Here is a 27,676-nt window from a genome sequence, read left to right on the forward strand (position 1 = left end):
GTCCCAGTGTTTTCCTGAATGTAATTGAAATTTGGTTTATAATCTAATCCTTTGGGTGAGGGAAGAGATGTAGACAGGAAGAAACTTTCAGATTCTTTTATTAAAAGTTCATATTTAGGGCGCCTGGGTGGCTCAGTGGGTTAAGCCGCTGCCTTCGGCTCAGGTCATGATCTCAGGGTCCTGGGATCGAGTCCCACATCGGGCTCTCTGCTCAGCGGGGAGCCTGCTTCCCTCTCTCTCTCTCTCCCTGCCTCTCTGTCTACTTGTGATCTCTCTCTGTCAAATAAATAAATAAAATCTTTAAAAAAAAAAAAAAGTTCATATTTAGGGGCGCCTGGGTGGCTCAGTGGGTTAAAGCCTCTGCCTTCGGCTCAGGTCATGATCCCAGAGTCCTGGGATACAGCCCCACATCGGGCTCTCTGCTCAGCCTGCTTCCTTCTCTCTCTCTCTGCCTGCCTCTCTGCCTACTTGTGATCTCTGTCTGTCAAATAAATAAATAAAATCTTTAAAAAAAAAAAAAAGACTACAAAACTATTTTAAGAAGAAATTTAAAAGACCTGGGGTGCCTGGTGGCTCGGTGGATTAAGCCTCTGCCTTCAGCTCAGGTCATCGGGCATTGGGCTCTCTGCTCGGCAGGGAGCCTGCTTCCCCTTCTCTCTGCCTACCTGTGATCTTTCTCTCTGTCAAATAAATAAATAAAAATCTTGGAAAAGAAAAAAAAAGTTCATATTTAAAAGTTTAAAAGACTAAAGATAAACTTCCTTGCCTTTTCTTCCCTTTCCCCCCAAATCTATACGAATGACTGAATTTTTATAACATGTACACATGAGTGAAAGAGTTGTTTCTTTAAAATAAACAAAATCAAAGTCTAAATGAGTGGTTTTGAGGGACGCTTCGGTGGCTCAGAGCATGATCTGAGTCCTGGGATCGAATCCTGCGGTGGGGTCTTTGTTCGGAGGGGAGCCTGCTTCTCCCTCTGCTTGTGCTCTCTCCCTCCCTCTCTCTGACAAATAAATAAATAAAATCTTAAAAAATAATAAAGGAGTGGTTTTGAGTAGGGCAAATTGTTTTTTTTTTTTTTTAAGATTTTATTTATTTATTTGACAGAGATTACAAGTGGGTGGAGAGGCAGAGAGAGATGAAGGGAAGCAAACTCCCCGCTGAGCAGAGAGCCCAGTGTGGAGCTCGATCCCAGGACCCAGGATCATGACCTGAGCCGAAGACAGAGGCTTAACCTACTGAGGCACCCAGGTGCCCCAAACTGGTTGTTTAAACGAAAATTTATGATAAGACTAAAGAACATCCTTTTAATAGAAAAAGACGTCATGGGACCTAGACTGTGGAGACGGATAGAGGAACCCAATTTACATGCTATGGTTTGGGAACATGCATGTTTGGTTCATTATACACAGTTTCAGAGTCTACGTATGAACCAGGGAGGAAATGATTTCACACTGTTCTCCTGGGAATCATTTATGCCAGCAGGTCTCCAACTTCAGCAAGTACCGAACTGCCCTGGGGGGGTTGCCACAACGGAGGTTGCCAGGTTCCCCCACCCCACCCCTGGGCCCCAGAGCTCTAGACTCAGTGAGTCTGCCTGGGGTGGCCCCTGAGAACTGGGAGTTTTCGCACAGGTACTGCCTACTCTCCTGGACCTGGACTTCCCTTTGGGAATCACGGCTCTGTGCTCTGTCCCAGATTCCGACGCATGACAACTTTCCCACTGACAAATGCAGTTGGACTTGGTCCTAACTGGTTTGCTTATGCAGCAGCAGAAACATCTTCCAACAAAATAAACACTCATTATTGCCTAATAGGATACACCAGGGCAGGGTCGTGATCTGAATCTTCTTTGAGCATATCTAAGCTTCTTAGAAAAAGGAAATGTTGGTACAAGACATTTCTAATTATTAGTTTTAGAGGCTGAAGATTTTGTTCTGGTGAGGAAAATGTATATAGAGATGTATTAGCCTTTACGGGTTTTTTTGGTTGGTGTGCCTGGTGTTCAAAAGGGTTGGAAACAGGTATTTATTTTATAGTATAGTGTGGATTTAAGGAATCATATCTTTTCTTTCTTTTAGGTTCTGCTTTTAATTTGGTGTTGATCTTTGCTGGCTAAGGTTTCCCCTCTGAATCCCTGGGTTGCCATGGTGCCATTCTGGCTTTTTAAATGTTGTTGTTGTTTTTGGGCCGAAGGCCCCACTGAAATGAGTTCTTACACGCAGAACTCAGGAGCCTGGGAGCAGGTCCAGGGAAGCCAACGTTTGTGAGCCACGTGAGGAAGATGCCGGGGGTAAAGGGAAGACACTGCAGCCCGGCTTATGGGATTGAAAAGAGTGGGCAGAGGCGAAAGCACCCCCAGAGCTGCTGGGGAGCCGAGAGCTCTCCAAAAGAGGTCCCACTCCAGCTTCCCTGGAGACCCCACTAGAGGAAAGACGGTGGCGGTGGGGGGGGGGTGAAAGCTTGCCCCCGTGCCAGGTTTTCCTAACTATGAATTGTAACATTACGAGGTGCTCCTGTTTCTGGAGTCAAACAATATATCCAAATACATTTACAGTGGCTATCGTATTTATTTTTTTAAAATTTATGAAACGAAGACCCAGAGGACCAGACACATACAACAACAATAACATACAAATCTTCCTCTCTGGATGAAATTCTGAAATAACCTCAGGATGTTAATGGTGATTAGTGTGTTCATTAAAAACAAAAACAAAAAAACAATTAAGGGGCGCCCGGGTGGCTTGGCCGGAGGCGCGAAGGACTCTTGACCTTGTGGTCATGAGTTCGAGCCCTTCGTTGGGTGTAGAGACGACTTAAGTAAGAACTTAAAAAAATTAAAGCAAGATACATTAATTGCAGCCCCCTTCCAAAGGAAAACAAAAGCCCAACCACGAGGAAATAAAGTCAGTTTTCTCTCCACACCCCTCCCCCCAGCCCTATTCTATTGCCTGGGTGTGGCTACCCCAAAACTGTGTGGCCTGTGGCCTTGTAGCTATTCCTGCAGCAGAACCAGAAAGCGCAGCATGTGTTGATCTTAGATTAGAAGAATATTAATGATCAAAATCCCAGTGATAGCTGCAACCAAGCTCAGTTTCCCTATAGTTTTGTAGTCTATTTTGCCCAAATCGCTGGTGGTAAGAAGCCATGTTTAAACCCTTTTACCCTAAATTGTGGCTGTGCCTGTATCCGTTTTTGTTTTGAGAAATGTAAAAATATGCATTTCCCTCCATGAATGGTTCTAGCATGAAAATCTCTTGGCACTCTTAAAAAACCGTGCCTTTGAAGATAACTGGGAAATGAGAAACTGGAAGGAGGTTACCAGTAGGTGGGCTTGAAACCCGCAGTTTTTCTGCCGCCCCCCTCTCCCTTCTTTCTCTCTTCCAAAGGCATATCTTGGATAAGTTTTCAACTCACCTCCCTGGGAGGGGGGAAAGCATTTTGGGTTCCCTGGGCAGGTTCCGTGGGAAAACCATGGAGGACTCAGGGAAGGGAGGATCACTTCTCTGAATATCAAACTTCTCCTCCTGCGGGTGGGGGTGATCTCAGGGGCATTTACTTCTGTGTTGACTGTCTTCCTTTAGAAAACTGCATTTTCCCGGGCTCTCTCCACTGTTTTGTTTTTGTTTCTTAGGGGGTTTTGTTTGTTTGTTGTAACCACAGCTCTTCACCCCTGTTCTTAAGGCAAATAGCGGGGATAACCAAGGTAGATGCAGGCAAATTTCTCCAGGGAAAGAAGGAAGACGCCCCAAGTCCACCCAACTCCTTCTCCCCCAGGGAATTCACTGCGCCTTGGTTCAGTTTTAACTGGACCTGGAACCCTGTGTGGGGCCTCAAGTTCGATCAGAGCCAGAAAAGACGTCTGAGAACTGACGGCAATGTTAACAGCTCTAGCTTCGGAGACCAGATAGATTTAAAATGTCCTTTGCCAGCAAGCCCTAGAGGACATTTAACAGAATTTCGGGCTGCAAGCAGCCCTTGTGCAGACTACTTGTCACACAGGCGTCAAGATCATTCAAGACGCCCGGGAAGACCCTTTTCAATTGGCGAGTTTACAGTTTCCAAGGGGAGGGGGCGGGGGAGGAGTAACCACGACCTTTCGGGTGTGTCTTCCAATCGCGATAGCCGGTTTTGGCTGTGAATTGAACCCCCCCCCACCCCTCTGCACTTCCCCCTTCCGTTAATTAAATAAACCTCGGAGCACTTTGCGGCACACGACTGGGCCCTTGGGGACCTCTTCCAGCGTTGTTCCCGTTTTTAAAATCCTCCACTCAACAGAAGTGCAAGAGGTGACGACATGAATTTCCAGCTCCTAAGGGTGAGCAGGGAGGTGCTGGGTGGAGGGCAGACCCGCAGGGAGGAGAGGCGTGCGGGAGGATGCCCGCGGGCTGGGGAGGGCGCGCGTGGGACGCAGGGTGGCTCCCGGGCGCTGGAAGCCGAGTCCGCGTCGTGGGGCGCCTGGCCACAGTGGGCCTCCTCGTCGCCTGGAGGCGATCAGAGAAATGCGTTAAGGCCGCCGGGCGTAGTTGGCCTGGAGGTGGATGGTGTCCCAGGACGCCGAGCCCAGAAGGCCTCCGGGGAAGCAGGGCTGGAGCCTTAGCCCGGCTGCCTGCGCTCGGAGCGGTGAGACTGCGCCCCGGTGGGCCGTGGGATTTAGTGGGGAAGTGACAGGCACTGCAGCCGAGCGTGGCCTCTGGAGGGCGGCGGTCCCCCCGGGCGTGGGGGGGGGGGAAGAGAGCTAGGCTTGTCTCTAACAGGTCTCCAGGAGAGCCGCGAGGGAGGTGGCCTTGAATAGCAGGCATGTTTGTGGCTTTGGGGTAGTTGGACGACCAAAAATTCACCTTCGCCTGCTGCGAAATGAGGCTGTGATCGTCAAGTTAGAGACTATACCCACGGGCTCTGCACCTGGCGAGCGCTCTTCAAATGAGCTCCCGGACTGGGCCGGGGACAGAGATGCACCTGGGCCCTCCCCGGAGCCTGGGTCCCGCAGGCTCCCTTAGCGCCGCCACTCTCTGTCCATTTGTAAAAAGCAGATTTTGCGCAGAAGAGCTGCAGGCCGCGAAGCCCCGTTCCAGGCCTGGCCTGTGGCCGCGCGCCCAGACGTGAGCAGTAAGTGGAGTCGGGCCGGAGCCTGGGTTAAGTAGGAAGCCTCTGTGTGTGTGGCGGCCGCTTTGCGCACTATATCAAAACAACCTGCTGTTTTTATATTATTGCTGTTATTTTGGAGTGGCTGTGAAATGATGCATGTGGCGCCCGAGGGCGTGCCCCTGGAGTGGGCTTAGACCGTTGGGAGGACTCTGGTGCCAAGTGTCTGTCCAGTGGGATGACGGTGCCGCGAAGGGAGGTCGTGGAGTAGAGGGTAGGCACGTGAAGGGGCGCGCTCTTCGATTGCTGCAGGCCCCCGCTTTGCTGCTCTGCTTAACCCGGCTGGCCGCCCCGCCGCGGTCTCTGCGGGAGCTCTTGAGCGGCGCGGCGTCCTCCAGGGCGCTGGGGGCCTCCACCTGCAGCTCCGGGCACCCCCTCCCTGGGGCGGGAAAAGAAGTCTCGGGCCAACCCGGATCCAGCTCTACCTGCCCGGCTGCCTTCCTCGGTTTGCGGGGGCGGAAAGTTGGAGGCGGCGGCGGCCTCCCGCCTGCGCTTCTACGCGGATTGCCTCCTGGTCTTCCCACTCGGGAGTCTTGGCAGTTGGGGCCGGCTGGGGGCCGCGGTCCGGGCTTCGAGTGCGTGCGAGCGCAGGCCCCCTAGGGGGCGACAGAGGGAGCAGCGGACAACCCTCTACCTATCCCCATGTCCCCGATTTTCCGTGGCGTTCTGCGAGGCTCACCCCCGGGACCCTCTAATTCTGTTTACAGTTAAGCGGCTGCGAAGCCTCGGAGGGTCCTGAGGGGGTACCCTTCGTGGAGCGGCGGCTGCCCGGGGGCGCAGCCGCACCGGCCCGGGTCTTCCCGCGGCGAGGGGCGGGGGCTTCGGAGGGAGGTCGGTTCCGGGTGCGGGAGCCATGCGCTCCCTGCTTCCCGCAGAGGTAGGAAAGCTAGAGCTCAAAGAAGGGCTGAGGCATCCCGCCCGGGCGCGCGCGTGCCTGGGTTCCCGCCCCGAGCTGGGCGCGCGCGTGCCTGTCTTCCCGCCCCGAGCCGGGGGTGCGCGTGTTTGGGCAGGGTCTCCAGGGCCGAGAGGATGGAGCATTTGTTTGCGCCGCCTTCCATCCGGGGCGCAGAAGCCTCGCTCTGGCTTGAACGCGTGCCCTGGGAGAGGGGGCAGCGCGGGTGTCCAGGGCGCTGCCTGGGGAATGAATGGCCCTTGCCCACCGGTTCGGAAACGTCTAGGCCCCTGGGGCTCCCCGAAAGGAGGCGGGCAGTCCCTCGGGGCCATCGGCTCCATTTGCCTCTCCCCCCGGGCGGGGAGGAATCTCTGTCCCTACGGGTTGCACCGGGCACAGCTGCTGAGGGAAGGAGGGACAGAGGGGCCTGGCGTGGGGGGGTTGGCCCTTTTTCTGCCCTGGCCAGGTTCCAAACCTGCCTGGGGGAAAAGTTGGCGGCGTGGACGAGACAACTTGTTCAAGTTGCACCCCAGGCGGGGTCTTTGAGTCAAACTCGGGTCTAGAAGGCCCAGCGTGGAGGAGGAGAGCCTCCGCGTCACCGCTCTGGGAGTCTGGAGAGCCCGAAGGAGGCGCGCAGCTTCCCTCTGGCGAGTGCCGGGGACCCCAACCTTCCACGTCCTGTTGCGGCCGCGTTCTGATTCCAGAGTTGCACAGGTGCCCCCGCCCCTTCCCCCCCATACCAGGAACGCTGCTTTTGCGGTTATTTTGCCCGCAGGCCTCGGTGTTTTGGAAGCGAGGTGTCCGGGGTAGTGTATGCAGCGTCCTTTGTATTTTATAGTGCAAAGCCCCGAAAAGCCCCTGGTGGTTTCACTGCCAGGTTTTGTTCCCACATTTGGTAGGACTATCGCCTCGGCTCCGTCTACTCTAAGGCAACAGAGGACGTTCGCTTGGAGGACGCCCATTTTTATTTCAGTTATTTTAATTTAGGCCCATGTGGGTCTAAAGACGTGCCAGAGCTCAGACCACCCCTAGACAGAACAGGAAGGCGGTGTGCGCAGATCATTCTGTAGATGGGGCAGCGTCCGCCCCAGGCCGGGCCCTGTACCCACGGGTATTAATTACTGCACAGTCGGATTCGGAATCAGATCGAAATAGTCCCCTTCTCCAGTTCTGTCAGAATGTTTAAATTCAGATCCAGGAGCCAGACGGGACGTCCCAGTAAAATTCGCCCTTGAAAATTAGCGACTTTCCCTGCAGTGAAAAAGGTCAGTTACAGTAATTGGGCCAATGGATTTCGTTTCTTTAAAAATTTTTTAATACTGCGCATTGCGTTCAGGTTTGGGTGGCAAATAAATATTGGGGCCAGAGGCAGCGTTTCTGCGTAACTTTCGTTTCCGTCTGCATCTGCAGAACGGGGGTACTCATCCCTCGCGCGGGGTCCCTCTCCGGCCCCTCCCTCTTCTCCCACCTCCTCCCTTCCCCCGCGCGGGGCGCCGGGTTGTATTCCGCCCCGCACCTCTTTTCCTGCGTGAGTTGAGGCTTCTGAGTGCCAGGCCCGTCGGAGGCAGCTGCCGAGCCCGCGCTGGGCAGGGCTGGGCAGGGCTGGGTGAGGGCGCGCGGGTGACCCCCAACCGCAGTCAGCGGCGGAGATGCACCTTGGGGCGCTGGCGGCCAGACGCCGTTGGCTGCTGGAGGCCCGTCCGCTCCGTGGGGCTCGGGGCAGACTTCCCCAGAAGGCCTTCGCTCTTCCAGCCCCTCGGAGGAATGGGCCGGCGCTATGACCACGGGAGAGGGAGGGAAGGGGAGGCGTCTCTCGGAGGGATCGGGGCTCCGGCTGCAAGATCCCAGACCAAACCTTAAGTCTCCGTGCGTGGGTGGGGTGGGACATTTTAGCAGTCGAGGGGGACCCTAGCTGTTAAGATATCCGAACGCGGGGTGTCTTAACTCTAGGTGACAACGTCTTTTGGAGGATGGGGGAAGGCGCGTTGGAAAAAAGAGGGGGGCTCTTAGGTATGTGGATCCCGGGCCCCAGCTGTGTCAACCTCGCATGTCGGGGATGACTGATGGAAGGCGCGACGGGGGACCCCGACCTAGCTGGTCGGCGGCTGTCAGAGAGGTGCCGCCCACGCGCTTCCTCTCCTTGCCCCCAGCAGCTGGGTTCTCCGCGCGGCGCCCCGCCGGGGTGCAGGGCGGAGCTAGTCTGGGACTGGCTGGGGGCTGCCCCGCCCGGCGCCTGGGCCTTGGTGCCGGCCCCCGGGGAGGAGTTATGATAATTTCCTTCTCATTAAGGCGCCCGGGTCCCCCGGCTATTGCCGGGACATACAGTGCAGGCGCGGCTTCCCGGGTGCCCGGCAGCGGCTTGTACACGCGCGGCGGCAGCATCTACGCTCGCAGAGCCGCCGATGCGCGTCCAGTGACCGGGACAGCGAGGCCCTCGCGTGGCGGGGGCGGCGGCAGACGGCTAGCCACCGTGACCCCCATTTTGGATTTACCGCTCGGGGGGTGGGGGGAGCCTGGATTGAACTGGCGACTGTTTTGGGGGACGCCGGACGCCATGTTGTGGAAAATAACCGATAATGTCAAGTATGAAGAGGACTGCGAGGTGAGCTGGCCGCAGGGGCGCACTCTGGCCCCGCCCGAGTACAGCCCGGGAGGCGGGGGCCGCTGGACCCAGGTGGGGGCGAGGGCGCGGGAGCAGCGAGCAGGCACCAGCCTCTGCCCCTCGATGGGACTGCGTCCACTTTCCGGGCGCCCCCTAGCCCGTTTCTCCGGGGCTCTCTTCCTGAATCGGGCCTTTTCCTAAACATCCACCCTCGGGAGCAGGGCCTGGAACGAGAATGGCAGATCCCACCCGCAGAGCTTACCGGTCGGTCTCCTGCGAAGCAAAACAGCTCTTCTTCCCCTTTTCTCGGAAGAGCGTCCCGTCTACAACCCTTAGACGTGGCTTTTACGCACCACATCTCCGTCCAAAGGGGTCAGACGAGGCGACTTGCCGGCGACACCTTTGCAGAGTCTCCTCCGAGGCGGGCTTGTCACCCGCCCCGCTAACTCCTCGGGGAAACAAGAAAGGGACAGAAGTTTGGCTTTTAAGAGAAGTGGGGGCTGGGGAGTGTTGGTAGGGGGGGGGGGCCCTGGGGCCAGATGGGGCCGTAAGCGCTCGGGAGTGCTCCAGCCAGTCGGACAGGTTGAGCTAGAGTTTCGGAGAGTGGGAGGGAGGGAGGCGGCGAGCGGGAAGAGGAAGACGCGGGCGGCCGGAGGTGTGCGCCAGGGCGCTGGCGGAGCGGAGCCCGGGCTGGGGGGCCGCGCGAGGGCTGCGCGCCCGCGGGACCTCAAGGGGCTGCCCCTGTCGGCAGGCCCGGGCACTTCCGCTAGGGGGCGACAGTGCCATGTTTCTCCCGGTTACCCGCTACCCCTGTGACCCCTCGAACCCAGGGAGACAAGTCCTTTAAGAATTAAGTCAGCCTTGGGGCAAGGGACGAGCGCAGGCAAGGTTGCCCAGTATTCGGGGTCCTTCATTCTCCCCCTGTGCCCCGATCTGTGGGGACACTGATCGTGGCCGGGCAGGGCGGCATTACTTGCTGTATCGCCCCTTGTTCGGGACGGGGCTAGCAGGGAGGGCAGCCCCAGCTGCGGTGCGCACCTCCCCGAGCTGCTTCCGCGGCGCCGGGTGGCGAGCCTGCTCGGGAGTGTCGCTCCCCCGGAGGTCTTTGTCCGGAGGGCGTGGACGGGGAGGGCCCCTGGGGCGGGGAAGATGAGCACTTCCCGCTTTGTGCGCTTTATCCGCGCTCGCAGCTGCCCCAGGTTCTTTGGTCTGGCGCCGCCATGTGCGGGCTGGTGAGCGAGCGTGCTCCGGATCATGCCCGGCGCATGCCGACTTCTTCGCCTGGCCCGGGCCTGGCCTTCTCCTGGCCCAAGGCCTGCGGTTCGGACTGGGCGCTTCAGAGCGCCTTGGGCGTCGCAGGGCCCAGGCCTTCGCCACCGGCCTTTGAGGACGCGTTCCCCCAGGTTTTTCGAAGTCTCTATTTACTCCGTGGACTCGGGGTTTGCAACGAATCCCCCGGTGCACTTTGTCTCTGGATGTCCCCCGGCCGGAGGGCAGGCCCAGCGGGTTGGGCCCGTGCTGGTGCGGTGGGTCCCGTGGGGGCTCGCCGCTCAGCGCCGCGGCTGTGGTCAGTTCGCAGTAACGGGGTTTCGTACTAGCGGGGTTTCTGCTTCTCTCTCTCCCAGGATCGCCACGACGCGAGCAGCAATGGGAACCCGCGCCTCCCCCACCTCTCCTCCGCCGGGCAGCATCTCTACAGCCCCGCGCCACCCCTCTCCCATACTGGAGTCGCCGAATATCAACCACCACCCTACTTCCCACCGCCCTACCAGCAGCTGGCCTACTCGCAGTCGGCCGACCCCTACTCGCATCTGGGAGAAGCTTACGCCGCTGCCATCAACCCCCTGCACCAGCCAGCCCCCACCGGCAGCCAGCAGCAGGCCTGGCCCGGCCGCCAGAGCCAGGAGGGGGCTGGCCTGCCCTCGCACCACGGGCGCCCGGCAGGCCTGCTACCCCACCTCTCCGGGCTGGAGGGTGGCGCCATGAGCGCCCGGAGGGATGCCTACCGCCGCTCCGACCTGCTGTTGCCCCACGCGCACGCCCTGGACGCCGCGGGCTTGGCTGAGAACCTGGGGCTGCACGACATGACGCACCAGATGGAGGAGGTGCAGGTGAGCGGCTCCTCGGCTCTTGCCCCTCGAACCGGGACCTGCTCGCCCCCCAGCTTCTACCGCACCCCCCCAGGCTCCCCCGAATTTAAGAGAAACTTTGTTGTTTCTTCCCAGAATGTTGACGATCAGCACCTGCTTCTGCACGATCAGACTGTTATTCGCAAAGGTGGGTAGTGAGAGCGAACCGCCGCCGCCCCCCCCCCCCCCCCCCCCCCGCCACGCATGTAACCTGGGAAGCGGGGTCGGGGCGCGTTTGGTGGCCGACTGGGGACATCTGTGCTGGGGAAGGGACTGACCGGGGCTGGAGGAAGGTAGGTTTTTCCGAGTAAGAAGAGATCTCCTCTTTCCGAATTACATGAGAAGGGATGGTAGTAAAATTCTTAGGAGCTGTCTCCAGTAAGAGATTAATCCGGATTTGTTACTACTCCCTGGTGTTCTCTTGGGGAGTACGATCCCTGGAATTGGGTGGTGTTTTTACATTGTTAGTCTTCCAGAGTGAGTTAACACTGAAAAAAAACCACACCACATACCTTAGTTGGGTGGTCGATTCTGTGACCATTGTTGAATGAGTAGATGTGATTTCTGTTCTGACCTGCAAGAAAAGGTTTTGAAACAGTTCGGCCTACCAAATAGATAGGTTTAAAAGGACCAGGGTGGGACCGTGTGTGAGAGCTGGGCTTTATGCAGGGTAGTGGGGGAGGGGATTGGAAAATAGGATCAGGCAGGGAGTGTCTGGAGAAATTAGCTTGCCTACTGAGGGGATTAGCAGTCTGGCTGATTTGGAGATGGAGTTGGTCGTGGATGAAAAAGGTAGTTAGGGTCTGCTACTGGAACTTAAACTGCTCGAAATCAGTTGGGAAATGGTATTTGAAGAAAAACTCAGAAAAAAAACTGGATTTCCCAGGAAACTTGTAATCGAACGTGTTTGTTTGTATTTTTAAATTTACCATGATAGTCACACTGAAAGTCTAAAGCAGGGGATCTGAATGTGTCTGGTGATTTTGGTTGTCTGTCGAAGTGAGGAAGAAAAAAAAAATCACCGGTTTCTTTAGGGCTGAAGCAGTCTTTCGAAAACAAGTGTTCTAATTAAACAGATTTTAACAGTGGCTCGAAAATGAAAACCCTCCGTGCTTGGGGTCTGGACTCGTTAGCTCTGTGAGGTGTTAACTTGTGAATTTCAGATTCGATTATCTTTGAAGACTATGACTTTAAAAAATCTGCTTGTAATTTACATAGTCCAGCGTGCAGTGTTACTTGGTGAGTAGTGTGCAAAGGGTCCCTTTTTCCCAAGTGCAGCTTTCGGGACTGCCACTTGTGATCTTATTTACAGGTCCCATTTCAATGACCAAGAACCCTCTGAGTCTCCCTTGTCAGAAGGAGCTTGTGGGGGCTGTGATGAATCCCAGCGAGGTCTTCTGCTCAGTCCCGGGAAGATTGTCCCTCCTCAGCTCCACGTCTAAATACAAAGTGACAGTTGCTGAAGTCCAGAGGCGATTGTCCCCGCCTGAGTGCTTAAATGCCTCCTTGCTGGGAGGTGTTCTCAGAAGGTACATGGGGACACACACACTCTGGCCATGGTGGTTGGTAGTTGGGTGGTTGACCGTGAGTAACAAAAGAACGGAGGAGGTATTTTTAACATTTATGTAACATTTATACTTAACACTGAATTCTAATCGGCTTAGAATTTTAGTACATTCCTTCCCTTTTGGAAAGTGCCAGATGTAGAAGGAAGTGCTAAAACGGTGCTCACAGATTATCATTTGCTTAGGATTTGATGGCATGTATGAAGTGGTGGCATCCCCATTGGAGAAGGGGGAGCCCCGTGCGTTTTGTTGCCCCAGGGGGGCTGCTACGGTCAATTCATCTGGGGCAGCACAAGGTGGAATGTTCTGTGATTGGAAAGAAAAAACGTTGGGGATGATAGGAGAGAGCATCAATTACAGGGCCTGACTCCCTGTATCACCTGATTATAAGCCACAGGACGTAGCTACTCTCGCAGATTTCCGTTTTGATGGCAGCACCGCCGGAATTTGGAATTTTGAAGTGCGGTGGTTTGAAATGAGCTGCCCTTCCCTTTCTTGTACCCAGAGCCAAGTCTAAAAATGGAGGCCGGTCCTTGCGGGAGAAGTTGGACAAGATCGGGTTGAATCTGCCCGCCGGGAGACGGAAAGCTGCTCATGTCACTCTCCTGACGTCCTTAGTAGAAGGTCAGTGCAGTTTTGGTTTTTGGTTTTATAGTGTTTCCAGTTGGCACTGTGTGTCTGTCCTTTCCTGAAGGAAAGCTTAAAAACGGCCATGTCACCAGGGGAGATGAAGAGTTGTGAGTTTGTTGTAGTGAATCACAGTAATTTTATGAAATGAGTTCACACGTAAGTCCCGACTGCTTAAGTGTCCTGTTCTGGGTTCTTCAGAAAATCACTGCGAAAAAGTAATCGGTTTCCCCGACATAAGAACTCTCACCCTTAGGGTGTTGGGACATTTCCAGCAAGTGGACCCGGTTTTGGAGGACGGCTGGATCTTCCGGCACACTGTTTAAAAAGCCGGCTGTGCATTGGTGGGAAGAAGCGCCATTTCCAGCTTGGGTAGCTGTGGGGTATCAGGATTGGGGTCCCGGAAGAGAAAAGCCCCTGTGGACGCGGGGGCTAAGCCCGTTCACAAGCCCTTTGTTCCTTTCCCGCATGAAGAAAAAATTAGTGGGGCCCCTCTCCCCAGTCCTAAAATAGTAGGATGTAACATTTTCATGTACTGAATGGGCCTGTACCCCCAAGCTGAAAGAGAGCCAAGAATGCAATTACAGCCTTAAAAATAAATGGGGGCCAGGTGGGGGTGGGTGGGGGCGCTTAAGGGAGAAGTGAAATAATTTTTTCAAAAACCCAGCTCGCTGTTGCTGTGCTCAGGAAGATGGAGTGGGGCACGGAGGGGCTGATCTGAAGGCCAGAGCGGCCCCTCGCCCAATCAGCAGGGCGCTGGGCTCCGCTCCGGGCTGGGGGAGCCAATGAGGGCTAGTGGCCTGGTGGCCTGGTGGCCAGGCGATCCCGGATCGCTTTCTGTCCCTGGTCTCATGGCGCTCCTGCATGCTGAAAGAGACTTGGCAGAGCCCAGCTCTACCTTTTTACGAGTGTCTTTGGAGGTCAGTGCCGGGAGAAAGGAGCTGCTGGTTGGAGCATGAGCATAGCTGTCCCGCATGGAGAATGGTGGGTTCTGCGTGCGGGCGCCTGAATGCGGCTCCGCGAGCGTTTTCTTACTAGCCTGGCTGAGGTCCTTGGATAAGAAAGTGTGTGCCAAAACAGTAGTTCTCAGATTTAGGAAGTCTGGGGCGGCGAAGTGGAGGAGAGGGGGTTGGGGGTGGGGTGCCACTCGGGGGTTTCTGGAAAGCTCTGGCCAGCCTTGGCACCATGGAGCCAGGCCCCGGCATCTCTGGTCGGAGAGGAGTCCCGGTTGGTTTTCCGTCCCTCTGATCCCCCAGTGATGGGGACAAAAGAGTGCGGGTACTCCAGGATGGTAGTTCGGCTGTCTGCACTAACATTTCCAGTGGAAACAGGGCCCTGCCTTTCTTGGTGAAAAGCATCCTAGAGACCTGCCTCCTTCAGTAATGGGGCATCCTGGTTTAAAAAGAAGGTTCCCCAGCAAAGACTTTGTCACGGTTTCATAAAGAGAAGTGACCAGCCGGCTTTTGTGCAACGCGCTTATCTTTCAATTTCCCTGCTTCTGCACAAGGCTAATTTTTATTACCGAGGGAAAACGTGGGTGTGTCTCAGGAAACTTAAGCTCGGGGGCCAAGATGGGTTAACGTTATTCCAGGGCAGTGAAAAATGTCAGTCTTTTTTTTCCACACTCTGCGTTTCCCTGCTCTGTTCCTAAGGGAGCGAGCCCACTGAAAGTTCCACATATGCGCCAAGTGGTTTTCCTTGTGGGTGATTTCATTTTAAGATGCCAAGTGGTGGGTGGACCCTCTGGCTTAGAGAAAGAGGAGGAGGAGTTTTGCCGGGGGTGACCGCAGACCTTCTGAATCTCGTCATTGCCGGCGATTTTAGGTGAGGCCGTTCATTTGGCTCGGGACTTCGCCTATGTCTGTGAAGCAGAATTTCCCAGTAAACCCGTGGCGGAGTATCTCACGAGACCCCATCTTGGAGGGCGGAATGAGATGACCGCTAGGAAGAACATGCTACTGGCTGCACAGTGAGTATCCAGACTTGAATTTGAGGCCCGGCGCTCTGATCTTGAACTTGGCAGGGAGGTGGTTGGGGGTTGCGGTTTGTCTCGAACTGTCGGGGCTGCTCAAGAAAGAAAGAAATGCTCAGTGAGGGCCGGTGTGGAGGAACAGAAGCTGGTCCAGGGGCTTTTCTCTGACAAGTCAGATAGGTGAGCTCTTGGGTCAGACTTAAGAGTCAGATGAATGTATGGCTCAGGAAAGAGTGTTTTTGGAGCTGCTGAATTCTGCAGCCCAGAATAGTTCAACCATCCTTTCACTAGTGCCTCCATATCCTACAAAAAGGTATTGGAAACACTTGGTTTGGTCCCATCCAGTCAAAATGGTGGGTGCCTTCTGCCTCCTGATAAATCAGACTTTCTGTTTTCTAAATGGAACAAGGATCCGGTTGGACTTGTGGGAGACACCTGGGCAGACTAAGTGTCCCAAATCCTCTTAATGCAGCTTCCAGGATTTCTCCTAGAAGCCAACAGTGAATTGGTTTAAAAAATTACAGTGAACGAGGCAGAGGTCGTCCAGTCGGAAGATGGGGCAGAAGGACAGAGTGAACCAGCTGTGTAGACAGTGGGTTTTGGGGGAGATGTGGATTCTCGGGGTTCTTGAAGAAATTGGTGTCTGGGTACCAAGCTGCACCAAATAAGCGGTGTCCCATTGTAAGTAACCTCCCGGGCCGCAATCCCGAGCCCACCTCTGGCACTACTCCTGGTGACCTTGGCCTTCTGACTGGGGCTAATCCCGTTAGCTTTTCTAATTGCCAATGAGGATTAAAGGAGAGTCTTAGCAAAGAGTTGAGGGCCTGGCGCGTAGTAGGTGCTCAGTGTGCAGACTTTGACCATTAGTAGCAAAGTCTGTTTCTTTGGAAAGTTCTGAACACCTCCTGGGGGACCCACTCGTCAGGGTGACCGGCTTTGTCCTCTTCCCCTGTCAAGAGCTAGATGGAGCTCACCAGTGTGTGTTCACTATCCTCCCAGGCAGGTGTGTAAAGAATTCACAGACCTCCTCAATCAAGACCGAACTCCCAACGGCAACAACCGGCCCACCCCGGTCTTGGAGACGAACATACAGAACTGCTTGTCTCATTTCAGCCTGATCACACACGGGTTCGGCAGCCAAGCTATCTGTGCTGCTGTGTCCGCTCTACAGAACTACATGAAAGAAGCTCTGATCGTCCTAGACAAATCCTACATGAACCCCGGAGACCAGAGTCCCGGCGATTCTAGCAAAACCCTGGAGAAAATGGAGAAGCACAGAAAGTGAAGGATGGGCGTGAGCCAAGGGCTGAAGAGAGTCTCGAAGGAAAAGGACTCCATGATCCGTCTCGACCCAGACAGACCGGGAACCCTTCTGGCCGGGGGACACTTTGTGACCCGCCTTCCCATGAACAAGGCCTCCACTCATTTTTGGATCTTGACGTGCCCTCCTGGATTCCTTAGTGTTCTTTCTCTAGCGCTGAAGTGTGTCTCTAACTCTGGACAAGTTATCAGAAGGTGACAAGTACTGGTTCTTTGTTCATTAAGCTCATTATTTTCTTTTGAACCCCATTCTTTTCTCTGAACATGGTGCTACAAGTTTTAGAACCTTTTAAATAAATTCCCTGGGCTCACGAGAAAACCCACACCCACAGCTGTTGAAATATCAAATCGATGCGAGTCAGAGTGACAGTCACTTGCAGTGTTAAGGTCATGGCTGGTTTTTTGTGTCCACTCCGTATTTATCTAAAAGTATTTATCTGGCTTTTTCAGAGACCAAATTCTACAGATGGTAGGAAGCAAAGATTGTCTCCGCTTAGCAACTAGTTTAATAGGTGGTATTTGACACACTTAAACCCCTTGTTGAAAGGCGGTCTTTGGGTTTTATGAAACTTGTAGAAATGAAGCCTGCTGATTGTGTGTTTTTTGTTTTTATTTTGTGTTTTTTTTTTTTTTTTAATTCTGAGAGTTAACTCTTCAAATGAGAGGCTCTGAAATGTTCTGTTCCTTTAAGGTACTGAAGCTTTATTTGCATATTTATTTCACGTCTTAGTTTCGAGTAAACTTGAAAAGGGTAGGCATGAGGCGGTTTTGTTGTTGGTTTTTTTTTTTTTTTTTGCTGTCCGCCACCGCCCCCCCCCAAGTCCTGTAGGAGGCTCTGTATGTTGAGAAACAGTGCGTTGAGTGTACAGATTTTATTTATGCATAATTTAATGGGGTCTGTAAATACGGGTGCACTTCTTAAGACTTTTTGACAAATGGGATTCGACTTTAATATTAACTTCTCAAGGTGATGGGGTACTCTAAAACACTACTTTTAGGTTTTATTCATAATGTACACAGGGTGTGAAGAATTAGGATCCTGGCCTCTGTTCCTGGTGCGGAAGCTTCTATGTAACTGAAACTCTGTGTTCACGAAGCAACAGCTTTGTGTCTCATTCCCACCGTCCTGAACCGGAAGACGGGGCGGGGGGGGGGTTCCGTGCGTGGGGGTCAAATGGAGGTTTGGAAATGGCTGTACACATTCCCCGAGTAATGTTGTGTATACGATACTTGTATAATAAAAAGTATTCTCCATAGAAGTCGTGAAAGTTGGGTTACAACTTGGTGTTTGTTTTTTTTTTTTTAAGTCTCTAGGATGAGTGGAATAGTGACAGAGCCTAATTTATTTATGGTTGGCTGCAGCCTCGTTAAGGGGACCGAGCAGGAAGGTTGTGTGCCAAGGGAAGTCTGAAGTTTCATTTTCTGTCCCTAGCCAGTCGCTCAGCTTCGGGAGGACCTTGCCCTCCAGGGCCCTGCGCCTCCGCTGCGTGTAATCCCCTTCTCCGGCCACTAGGGCTGTGGGGAGGTGTGCGGGACCCTCTGTCCAGAAGGGAGAGAGTCCCCGAGTGTTGGAATAACCTCTTGCCTAAGGCTTTTACCCTCTTGAGAAACATTAGGGGCAAGTCACCGCCTCCACATTTTGAGAAGGGAAACGAAATGATAGTAGGCGATCCTTGGGCAGACATCGCTCTGGAGGATTTTTGCCTTCAATCAAATGCGAGCAGTGGGACGGGTGGGCTTTCCCCGGAGTGTTCAGTGCATGGGAATTCGCCCATCTTTGGTGGGCTCGCGGCGGTGCCCACCTGTTGGAAGCACCCTAACCATTCTGCGTGCCTGGTAAGTTGGACGTTGGGTCTCAGTAAGCTGCTTGGGGAGCAGAAGGGACTGGTGGAGCTTGTGGTCTGGGTGTCGTGAGGATCTCGAGTAGGCTTCAGGGGTCCTTGATTCCAAGTTGAAGTGTCCTGGCGTAACCCTCCAGGAAGGGATGTGTTTAGATTTGGCACGAGAGGCTGGCTTCAAAGGGAAGTGGGAGCAAAAGGATTTTCCACATAGGATAAGGCTGTTCCTTCAACTTCAGCCTTCTAATCCTTGATTTATAACTCTACCGAAAGATCAGCAATTCCTGACTTTGGGTTGGCATTGGATGTGAAGTAATTTAACCTCTGCCAACCTAACACTTTGCTCTTGGCAGCTTGTCCTTGGCCACTGAACGTTCCTATTAAGTTGGATTTATCTGGTTGATACGTCAGGTTCACAATTGCTTTGCTTTAGAAGAGTGAAAAGAGGTCTTAGGTTGGCAGTTACCTCTCAGTCAAGACGTGAGACCTTGGGTGTTAAAAGGAAGTCATGGGGGTAAAGGGCTGGAGGAAAAAGCTCTGTTTTCTTATCAGTATCTTAACCTGCTTTTGGACTAGAGTCTGGCTTTTAGGAGCTGTGCCCAACTGCAATGCAGACAATGTTCTGGAAATGCCCCAAAGTCAGCCTAGGATTGAAGTGAGGCATAATCAGGGCTTGTGCCTGGCTCACGGCTCGACTGTCCTTTATCCTTGTTCCCATTAAAGCCCACGGATGGCCGGTGGGGTCCCCTGGGTCCAGGGCACAACAGTAGGTTTTTTTTCTCAGCCGCTCTGAGCTGATAGGCAAGCAGCCGGGTCCCCTCAACAGGTCCCTACGGGAACTGTGGTTGTCTCAGCGTTTCCCTCAAGCCCCTTTGTCGGGGAGGGGGCCCTGCTGTTGCTTCTCATGGGCCCGGCTGGTTTCATTTCCAGCCCCACGGTGGTGAGGATCGCACTGCCTTTCCCCCTCGCCCTCTAGTTGTTAGCCCACTGGCTGACCAACGTGAGCTCGCTTTTATGAAGGCACACGATGTCGTGCAGGCTGCCCTCTGGGAGGAAAAATGAAAATGCTGCTTTTTTCTGCTTGGTTGGCCTGCAGGAAAAGCCGTCGTTGTCTGAAGGCAGGCTCTGTCCAGCGCCCTACGTATGAGAGATTCCTCATAGGGGAGACGTCTCAGCAGAGTTGTCTGTTGACTGGAGACCTGCCTGTCTAGGTCCTTGGCACCTTGATGCCCTCCGGCCTTGCAGACGGCACATCTAGAAAGAAGCTCTGGAAGGCCGGGAGCGGGTGTTTCCAATAGCGGGTCGGGATTGTCTTCTCTTCCTTGTGCCCACAGTCTCAGTTGCGGGTTAGCAAAGGGAAGGATTAGCCTGTTTCTCATTTGAAACGATTCTATAATGACGGCCATCAGTATTTTCTTCTTGGGGGGTCTAGCGGTGGGGTAGATTCTGAGACCTGAAGTTCCTGTATTTGAATGTTAGAAAACAAAACAAGACAGGGTCATGGATGGGTGAGAGAGAGAAACTCCTCAAGGCTTGGAGGCATTGTGGGTTCTGGGGCCCGTTGCCTGGTTTCCTGGGGTGGAAATGTCTCTTACCAGCTGTTGTGAATTCCCGTCGAGGTTCTGGGGCTTCTAAGGACTTGGGAACATTTCTCCAGGCTTTTTTTCTTGCTGGGTGGGAGGCAGCGAGGGGGAAGCTGAATCTGCCTTCCTTTATAAACAGGTGGAGAACTTGGGAAGTAGAGCCTTCTCTGGTCATGAGAGGAAGGAAGAACAGTCTAGGGTTTCTTTAAGTGTGTTTTGCAGGTGAGGGAGCTCCCTCATCCCTGGCAAGGCCGTGATTCTTAGCCAACGTCTCCTCTAGCCACCTGAGCTCAGTGGGCGGTGAGGGTTTTCTCTTGGATGGGAGATAAGGTTTGCTTTTGAAATTTCGATGCCGCAATGGGCAGGTGTGTTCTTCCCAGGGGTAACTGTTGCTCCTTGATGCGATAACTGTTGAGTTGCTCCTTGATGCGGTAACTGTTGACTTCCCCTTACTAAGATCCTGGTTACCCTGGATTTCTCTGACAGTCTGATCTGCTTCTCTGAAATCCACAGGCCACACATAGGGAGGCTTGGTGGCACATCGAGCCATTGAGATCTGCTCCCTCTCCCAGTTGGGCCAACCCGGGCTGGCTCCATGCCCAGGGCCCGCTGAAGCAAGATGCGCCACACCTCGAAAGCCTTTGTCTGCTGGGAACACGGAGCATCTTCTGAGAAACAAACTTGACCTCCTGAGTTTTAAAAATCACTGTTGCATTGGAGTTAATAGTTCCATGGAATGCTCAGTTATTTTTGGCACCGTCATAAACACTGTAATTTCCCTGCCTCTTTGGGATAACATCTTGATGGGGAAGATGGGTGGAAGAGAAGCATAGAAACGAGAGTCGAAAGGCATAATTCCAGGATCTGTTCAAGGAACAGCTTGCTGAAGAGTGTTTCCAAGGTCAAATCTCGGTGTTTTCTTTTTTCCCCTCTGATGACCCATGGTGCGTTTCTTGTTTCTCAACATTTTCCAAGGAAGGATCCTGGTCCCGAGCAGTGACCTTCCCAGGTGGGTGTCAGAGTTGAATGGATGGGAGGCATCTGGTCTCTGGCACTTGCTGGCTGGAAGGCTTTGGAGACTTCATGGATTATTCTGGGTTGAAACTGCTTCTCTAATAGGTGCGTCCATGTCCTCCCCTTCAGACTCGAGAAAGCGACCTTATTTGGAATTAGGGTTATTGCTGGTGATTGCAGTAGGATGAGGTCCTGTTGGACTGCAGTGCACCTGAAGGCAGGATGGCTTGTGGCCTCAGGAGGGGCAGGCACAGACCCATGAAGGGGAGTGCCGTGCTCCTGCGGGGGCAGAGACCGCACAAATGTGACCCCAGGCCGGGGCACTCGTGGATTGCCAGCCTCCACCAGCAGCCAGAAGAGGCAAAAATGTGCTCTCGGTGCGCTTGGGTGGCTCAGTGGGTTAAGCCTCTGCCTTCAGCTCAGGTCATGGTCTCAGGGTCCTACATCGGGCTCTGCTCAGTGGGGAGCCTGCTCCCCCCCCCCCCGCCGCCCCCCGCCTGCCCCTCTGCCTGCTTGTGATCTTTCTCTCCCTCAATTAAATGCGTGAAAGCTTAAAAAAAAAAAAAACCCAACTCTTCTCTAGAGACTGCATAAGGAACACAGCCCTGCTGACATCCTCGGTTTTTGACTTGCCTCCCGAACTGGTTGGTGTCCCGAGGAAAGAGACACAGCCGGGAAGGACTTCTTGCCTTGGTACTCTCCCCGTTGTGATCTATCTCTGGGTTCCTTTCTACACATGGGGTGTCGCCTCTGTCTGCCATCCGAGCCGGCCAGCTCTGTGGTCTCCCCACTCAGCCAGGCCCATGGGACAGCGCGGGGGCTTTTCGCAGCTGGTGCCTGCCCCCGCCTGCTGCTGCCGCCGCGTTGATGACTGGAGCTGCCTGGGGGTAGCACCTGCGCGAGCTCATTCAGCTTCTTGAGAAGTCACCCCCACGTTCTGCCCAGAGCAAGTCCTGAACTCCTTCCTGGAGACCCATGTCACTTTTCCTTTCTGCTTCTCTCATTGAACTGGGTACCCCGGTATTCCCAGCACTGCCGAGGGAGTAGTGACTGTTAACCCGCCATGGGACCGGCGTCTCTGTGAGGCTTCCTGAGGCCCTTCTGCCTTGGACCTACTGAGTCAGAAACTGCGTCTAGCATCCAAGAACCTGCATTTTTTTTTTAAGATTTTTAAAATTAATTATTATTTTTTAAGATTTTATTTATTTATTTGACAGAGATCACAAGTAGGCAGAGAGGCAGGCAGAGAGAGAGGAAGGGAAGCAGGCGCCCCGCTGAGCAGAGAGCCTGATGCGGGGCTCGATCCCAGGACCCTGGATCGTGACCTGAGCTGAAGGCAGAGGCTTTAGCCCACTGAGCCACCCAGGTGCCCCTAATTAATTTATTTTTTAAAAAGATTGTATTTATTTGACAGACGGAGATCACAAGTAGGCAGAGGCAGGCAGAGAGAGGAGGAAGCAGGCTCCCCACAGAGCAGAGAGCCCGATGTGGGGCTCAATCCCAGGACTCTGGGATCATGACCCGCGCTGAAGGCAGAGACCTTAACCCACTGAGCCACCCAGGCACCCCTAAAAAAGATTTTACTTATTTATTTTAGAGAGTGAAAATGAGAGAGATCACAGGGAGAGGGAGAAACTGACTCACCCGCTGAGCAGAGAGCCCGATGTGGGGCTCAATCCCAGGACTCTGGGATCATGACCCGCGCTGAAGGCAGAGACCTTAACCCACTGAGCCACCCAGGCACCCCTAAAAAAGATTTTACTTATTTATTTTAGAGAGTGAAAATGAGAGAGATCACAGGGAGAGGGAGAAACTGACTCACCCGCTGAGCAGAGAGCCCGATGTGGGGCTTGATCCCAGGACCCAGGACCCTGCCTGCGATCATGACCTGAGCTGAAAGCTGGAGTGGGCTGCTTAACTGACTGTGCCCCCAGGCCCCCCAGAAACCTCCATTTTGTGAAAAACAAGCTTCTCTTGTTGACCTTAGTGGTGAGGCGAGTTTAGGAACCCCTGCCATCTAGTATCTTCCAGCTCTAAAATGTTGAGCCACATCCCTTCTGGGGAGGAGGAGCTGTGGCCTGGTCTGTGTGCCCAGGATCTTCTCCAGAGGATGGGCACCTGCTCTCGGATCGCCTACTATACCCGGCGGTCACAAGGCACTGGGGACACTTGGTGATTACATTGTCTGGTTTTTCCAGTAGACTCTATGCTTGTGAGAGCAGGGACCATGTCCACCTCAACCTCGCTAGCTAGCTCATTGCGCAGGATAGGGCATTTGCTCAAAAAGCTCCTTTGTTGAATCCCAGGGACCGAGCTGGGCTAGAGAGGGGTCTCCTGGGGGGGGGGGGGCGGTGTCCCTGCAAACAGTCATTTTCTGGAGCCTCTTCATTGCTCTGGGCTACGTGGGCATCTGGAGCCCACCTACCAGAAGGGATTTCACCCTCTGCTTTGCTGAGCTAAGCCCCACACACTGGGTGGGGAAGGTTTCTCTTCAGGAAGATGTGTGTCTGGATCAAGTGGGGAGCCTCTCCTCCTCCCCACTTCCCTTTTTCAGGGTCTGAAGTCCATCTTGCTAGAGGAGGGTTTTGACATCATTCTTGGATCCCGGGACCGGGGTCCCTTCTGGCTCTCCCTCCCAAGCAGGCCGCCGTTGATGATGATGACAAGAGGCGACTCTGACTGACGCAGGTCTGGGTTGCAACAGACAGTTGGGGGAAGACTAGATTGGTGGGGCTGCCTGGAGGCAGGGAGGCCAGTCAGGAGGCTGGGACATGGGAGGAAACGAAGGCTCCTTCGGTGCTGGAGGGGAGGGAGGGAGTTTGGGTTCCTGTATGTGCTTCACCAGTGAAGCTGACAAGATTCCCCGAGGGGTCTTTCCACACCTTTCAAGCAGTCCGAAACTACATAGAGTAGCTTCTGGAATTTGGCAGTCCTCCTGGATCCTGGGGATGGCAGAGGAAGGGTCCGCTGGTTTATGTCCTTTGAAGAGCCAACCAGTCTCCTTGGCCGGCAGGACACGGTGGGGACCGATGAAGATGGAGAAGATATAGGACCACTCAGCTACTGGGTCATTATTCTGGTCCCCGAGCCCCAGCCTTTTCTCCTCTCCTCAGGAGGTGGGTGTGGGGGGTGATGGCCCACATTGGGGCCCCATTGCATGAAAACTTGCCTCACTGTTTCCTTTCCATGAACCAAGAGGGGGAATCGTGTTTGGGCCTGAGGGTCTGGGAAGGAGCTGTGACTTTTCTCCAGATGACATTTACAATGTCTGGAGACGTTTTTGGTTGGCGTTGCCGGGGGAGGGAAATTGCAAATGGCACATCATCCTGAGTGGATCATTGCTAAACACTCAGCAAGGCTCAAGACAGCTTTCTGCAGCACGGAATGATCCGGTACAAGATGTCAGGAGCCAGAGCTTGCATAATACTGTCCTAAACACAGAAAAAAATCTAGATGTATCATTTATTTATTTAAGATGTATTCTTTAAACCATTAACAATTCTGTTCAGTGGATGACTTTTTGCCTGACATGATTCTATATAGTCTTGAGTTAAAAAAAAAAAAAAAGAAAAAGAAACAACGGGGGCGCCTGGGTGGCTCAGTCAGTTACGCCTCTGCCTTCTGCTCAGGTCCTGATCTCTGGGTTCTGGATCAAGCCCCGTGTCCGGCTTCCTGCTGGGGGGGGGGGGGTGTCTGCTGCTCCCTTTTTCTACCCCGCAGCCGCCACCGCTCTTGCTCGCTCTCTCACTCTCAAATAATTAAAATCCAAAAAAAAAAAAACAACAAAAAAGTAGGCATTACTTTCATAAGTGAAGAAACCTGACGTCATGTTTACAGAAATGTATGTGTGTTAAGTGAAAACGTAAGTGAACGTTTGAATCAGTGAGTGGACAGAGCCCGAGCGGAGGAGGGAGCTGTGCCTCCTGCGATTCCTTTCTGACCTTGGATCTGAGGCTGCGGTTCCCAGGCTGAAGCCACTTTGCCAGGACAGATGAGGGAAGAGAGGAGGTCGCCCCTCCCCCTTCCTCCACCCCGGAAATGGGGGTCCCCTACCTTCCTCTTTCTCTTTGGCATGAAGTCTTGATTTTCTGGGAGCAGGGACATTGTTTCACTTCTGACATCCGTTAATATTCTTCTCCCACAAGACAGAAGTCCGGGGTGGAAGGCACCAACCATTTAAGAAAATCTTCAGAACAGTGTTCTCCACTGTTCGCTCTTATTTTCTCCGTCCATCGTTGCTGAGTCGTTCAAGCTGACGGCAGAATGAACTGAAGAGCCATGAACGATTTCTTTCGTGTTGTGGACAAAAGCAGGGTACATGAAGCTACTGCTCGCACCCCCTGGGGATGTCTTTGGGAGGATGAGACCGAGCCAGTGGGGGCTTCCGATGGCCAGGGGCTGGGGAGGCGGGGACACACATCTTCCGCTCTGCGTCATGTTGTCTAGTTGGAGTGTTTTATCTTGCATGTTAAAACAAGCAAAACCGGCTCTCCCATCTGGAGAAACACTAGGTTTAGCAAAATACTAGAAAGCTAAAAAATGCTTCTGTGAAACAAAGAGAAAACGCACCTGCATTATGTTATTTAATTCCCTGGTGACCCTATTGTAGCCCTTTTTACGGAGGCTCAGACCCAGGTAAGCTGCCGCTGAAACTCACCCAGCAAGGAAGCCTTGGAGTCCGCCCCACAGCCGGCCTGGCTGCCTCCAGGGGCTGTGCTTAGGACCCAGCACGCTCGTGCCCGGAGTGCAAAGAGCTTACATTATTGTGCACTTGTTATGTGCCAACCGCTGTTTTAGAAACTTTTCATATTAATTACTCTTCCCAAAAACCTTAGGAGGTCGGTATAGCACCCATTCTACAGATGGGGAAATGGAGGCACAGAGCTGTGAGCTCCCTGCTCAAGGTCTCTCACCTGGTGAATGGGATAGCCCAGACCTGGTGAGTGGGATAGCCCAGACTAGAGCTCTGGCTCCAGGGCACCGTTCTTGGAAAGCAGCGGCCTGTCCTGAGGCCGGCAGGCCGAGGGACATTCCTGGGAGGGACCCCCTGTGCCTTGTCTTTAAGGGAGGGACTAGAAACAGGATAGAAACACTCCGAGGGATGAATGCTTTACCTCGTGCAAAGTGCTTGGCTCAATGCCTGGCACACAGAAGTGTTCAATAAAAGTCCGTGTCCTTTTTTGAACTAGGTGGAATGGAACCACCTGTGGTCAAAGAGAACACAGGGCAGAGAGAGGAGAGGGGTGGTGAGAAGGAAAGGAAGTGTCGGGAGGGGGGTAGGGGGAAGGGGAGGAGGGAAGCCCCTTCTACCTTTGCAGAGCGGTGGGTGGGAGCGGAGCGTGGGACTCCTGCCGGTGAGCTGGAGCTCGGGGCTCCCTCGGTCTTCAGGGCTCCTTCTGCCATCACTCCCGCCCTTCCCACGGCTTCAGCTCTCCCTCTGTCTTCCTCGTTCACCTCTTTCTCAGCTGCAGCCTCACCGCGGGCACACCTCCTCCTGGAGACTTCCCAAGCTTAACCCCCATCACAGGTCTTGTCACATGGAGTGGTAACCAGCTGCGTAGAGTTGCAGAGTCACTGTGGTCTGTTCATAGCTGAGCCCCAGTATGCAGCTGGGAATCTGGCTTTTGCTGGTTGTTCCATGAATATCCGTAGGCTGAATGAACAAATTCATTTGTACCAAAAGGTCAGGATTTGCGGAAGTGAATCTCTATCAAAGCAAGGCATTCTCCCATCTATCCATTCACCTATCTGCCCACACTGTTTGTCCATCATTCACCTGTCTGTCCGTCTGTCCATCCATCCATCCATCCATCCACCCTTCTATGCATCTACTATCCTAGTCCCTTAATAAGCTAAAGCTGCCCTGGGCCCTGCCTTGTGGCGGGGGTGTGTCTGTTAGGGGAACAGTCTGTGAGATAATTCGTCCATCAGTCCCATGCACATGCAACGACCAACTTGGTGTGCTCTTGGTACACATGGGGAAAGAATGGGGAGCCAACAGGACTGTTGCTCCCCCGGGAGTGTTTGCAGTAGAAAAGCTATAAAGGGTGGAATTTCCTGCATTCTGCAGCATCTGGGGAACCATTTCACTTTTGGCCTGGGGCCGTGTTTCTGGCACCCATGAAATTGTGACTACTCAGCCAAAGTTACATCCTTCAGAGACACGCTCCCTGCTCTCAGAAGGCACTGGAAGGAGAAGACCCGCAAATAAACAATCAAAATCATGTCAGGGTGGTGGGAATCCATCATCATCATCATCATCATCATTTTGTGTAAACTGGGGCCCAGGGGAAGAAATGCAAATGGGTTAAGGGTATATAGAGGCGAGAGTCCTCCCGTTCCTGTCTCCCAGCCACCCAGTCCCCTGGCTAGAGACGAATCTCATTACCAATCAGGTGTGCACAAAGAGGTATTGTAGGCGTGGACACACAATTACATGTATTTCTTTTTTAATCCAAATTTTGTACACAGTCTGGCACCTCACTTTTTCACCTGAAACGTCGCATCCATGGCTCCATCCCGGTTCATGTAGAGCTGCGTCGTTTTTGCAAGGTGTCCTTTTGTCTGTGAGGTACAGATTGTCCATCCTTTCTCGGTGGGGTTCGGGATGTTTCCGGTCTCCTGCTGGTATAAACCCCGCCGCCGTGAGCGTGCGTGTTCACAAGGCATTACATCTGTTGATGGGTGGTTTCTTGGCCGTGGGATCGTCTTTTTAGCTTTTGTAGATCCCGCCACGTTGCCCTCCTCAAGGCATTCCCACCCACACCGTGGCGGTCCACGTGAACGGGCCTGTTGGGAGGCGGTGGTGGGGCAAAGCTTTACTCAGGGTGTTCAGGAGACCCGAACCAAGGAGGTGAAGGGTCAGCTGATGTGAGAAAAAGCCAGTTGTGTAGAGCCAGAAACAAACTCTCCTGGGAAAAGGACCAGCGTGGCTAGAGAGGAGACAAAGCCAGAGAGAGGGAGAGAGAGCCGGAGCCAGATCTGTGGGT

At 53.6% G+C, this 27,676-nt stretch overlaps 1 protein-coding gene across 1 annotated transcript; it reads left to right on the forward strand.

Annotated features, from left to right (window-relative positions):
- The first annotated feature begins 8,563 nt into the window (after positions 1-8,563).
- TFAP2C (transcription factor AP-2 gamma) lies at positions 8,564-17,438 on the forward strand. Its single transcript, XM_045981245.1, has 7 exons — positions 8,564-8,639; positions 10,265-10,750; positions 10,865-10,916; positions 12,081-12,297; positions 12,839-12,957; positions 14,785-14,929; positions 15,932-17,438. The coding sequence occupies exons 1-7, from the start codon at positions 8,592-8,594 to the stop codon at positions 16,215-16,217; spliced, it is 1,353 nt and encodes a 450-aa protein (XP_045837201.1). The 5' UTR covers positions 8,564-8,591; the 3' UTR covers positions 16,218-17,438.
- Positions 17,439-27,676: the final 10,238 nt, after the last annotated feature.

This window comes from Meles meles, chromosome 16 (genome assembly GCF_922984935.1).
Source record: "Meles meles chromosome 16, mMelMel3.1 paternal haplotype, whole genome shotgun sequence".
Taxonomy (NCBI): Eukaryota; Metazoa; Chordata; class Mammalia; order Carnivora; family Mustelidae; genus Meles; species Meles meles.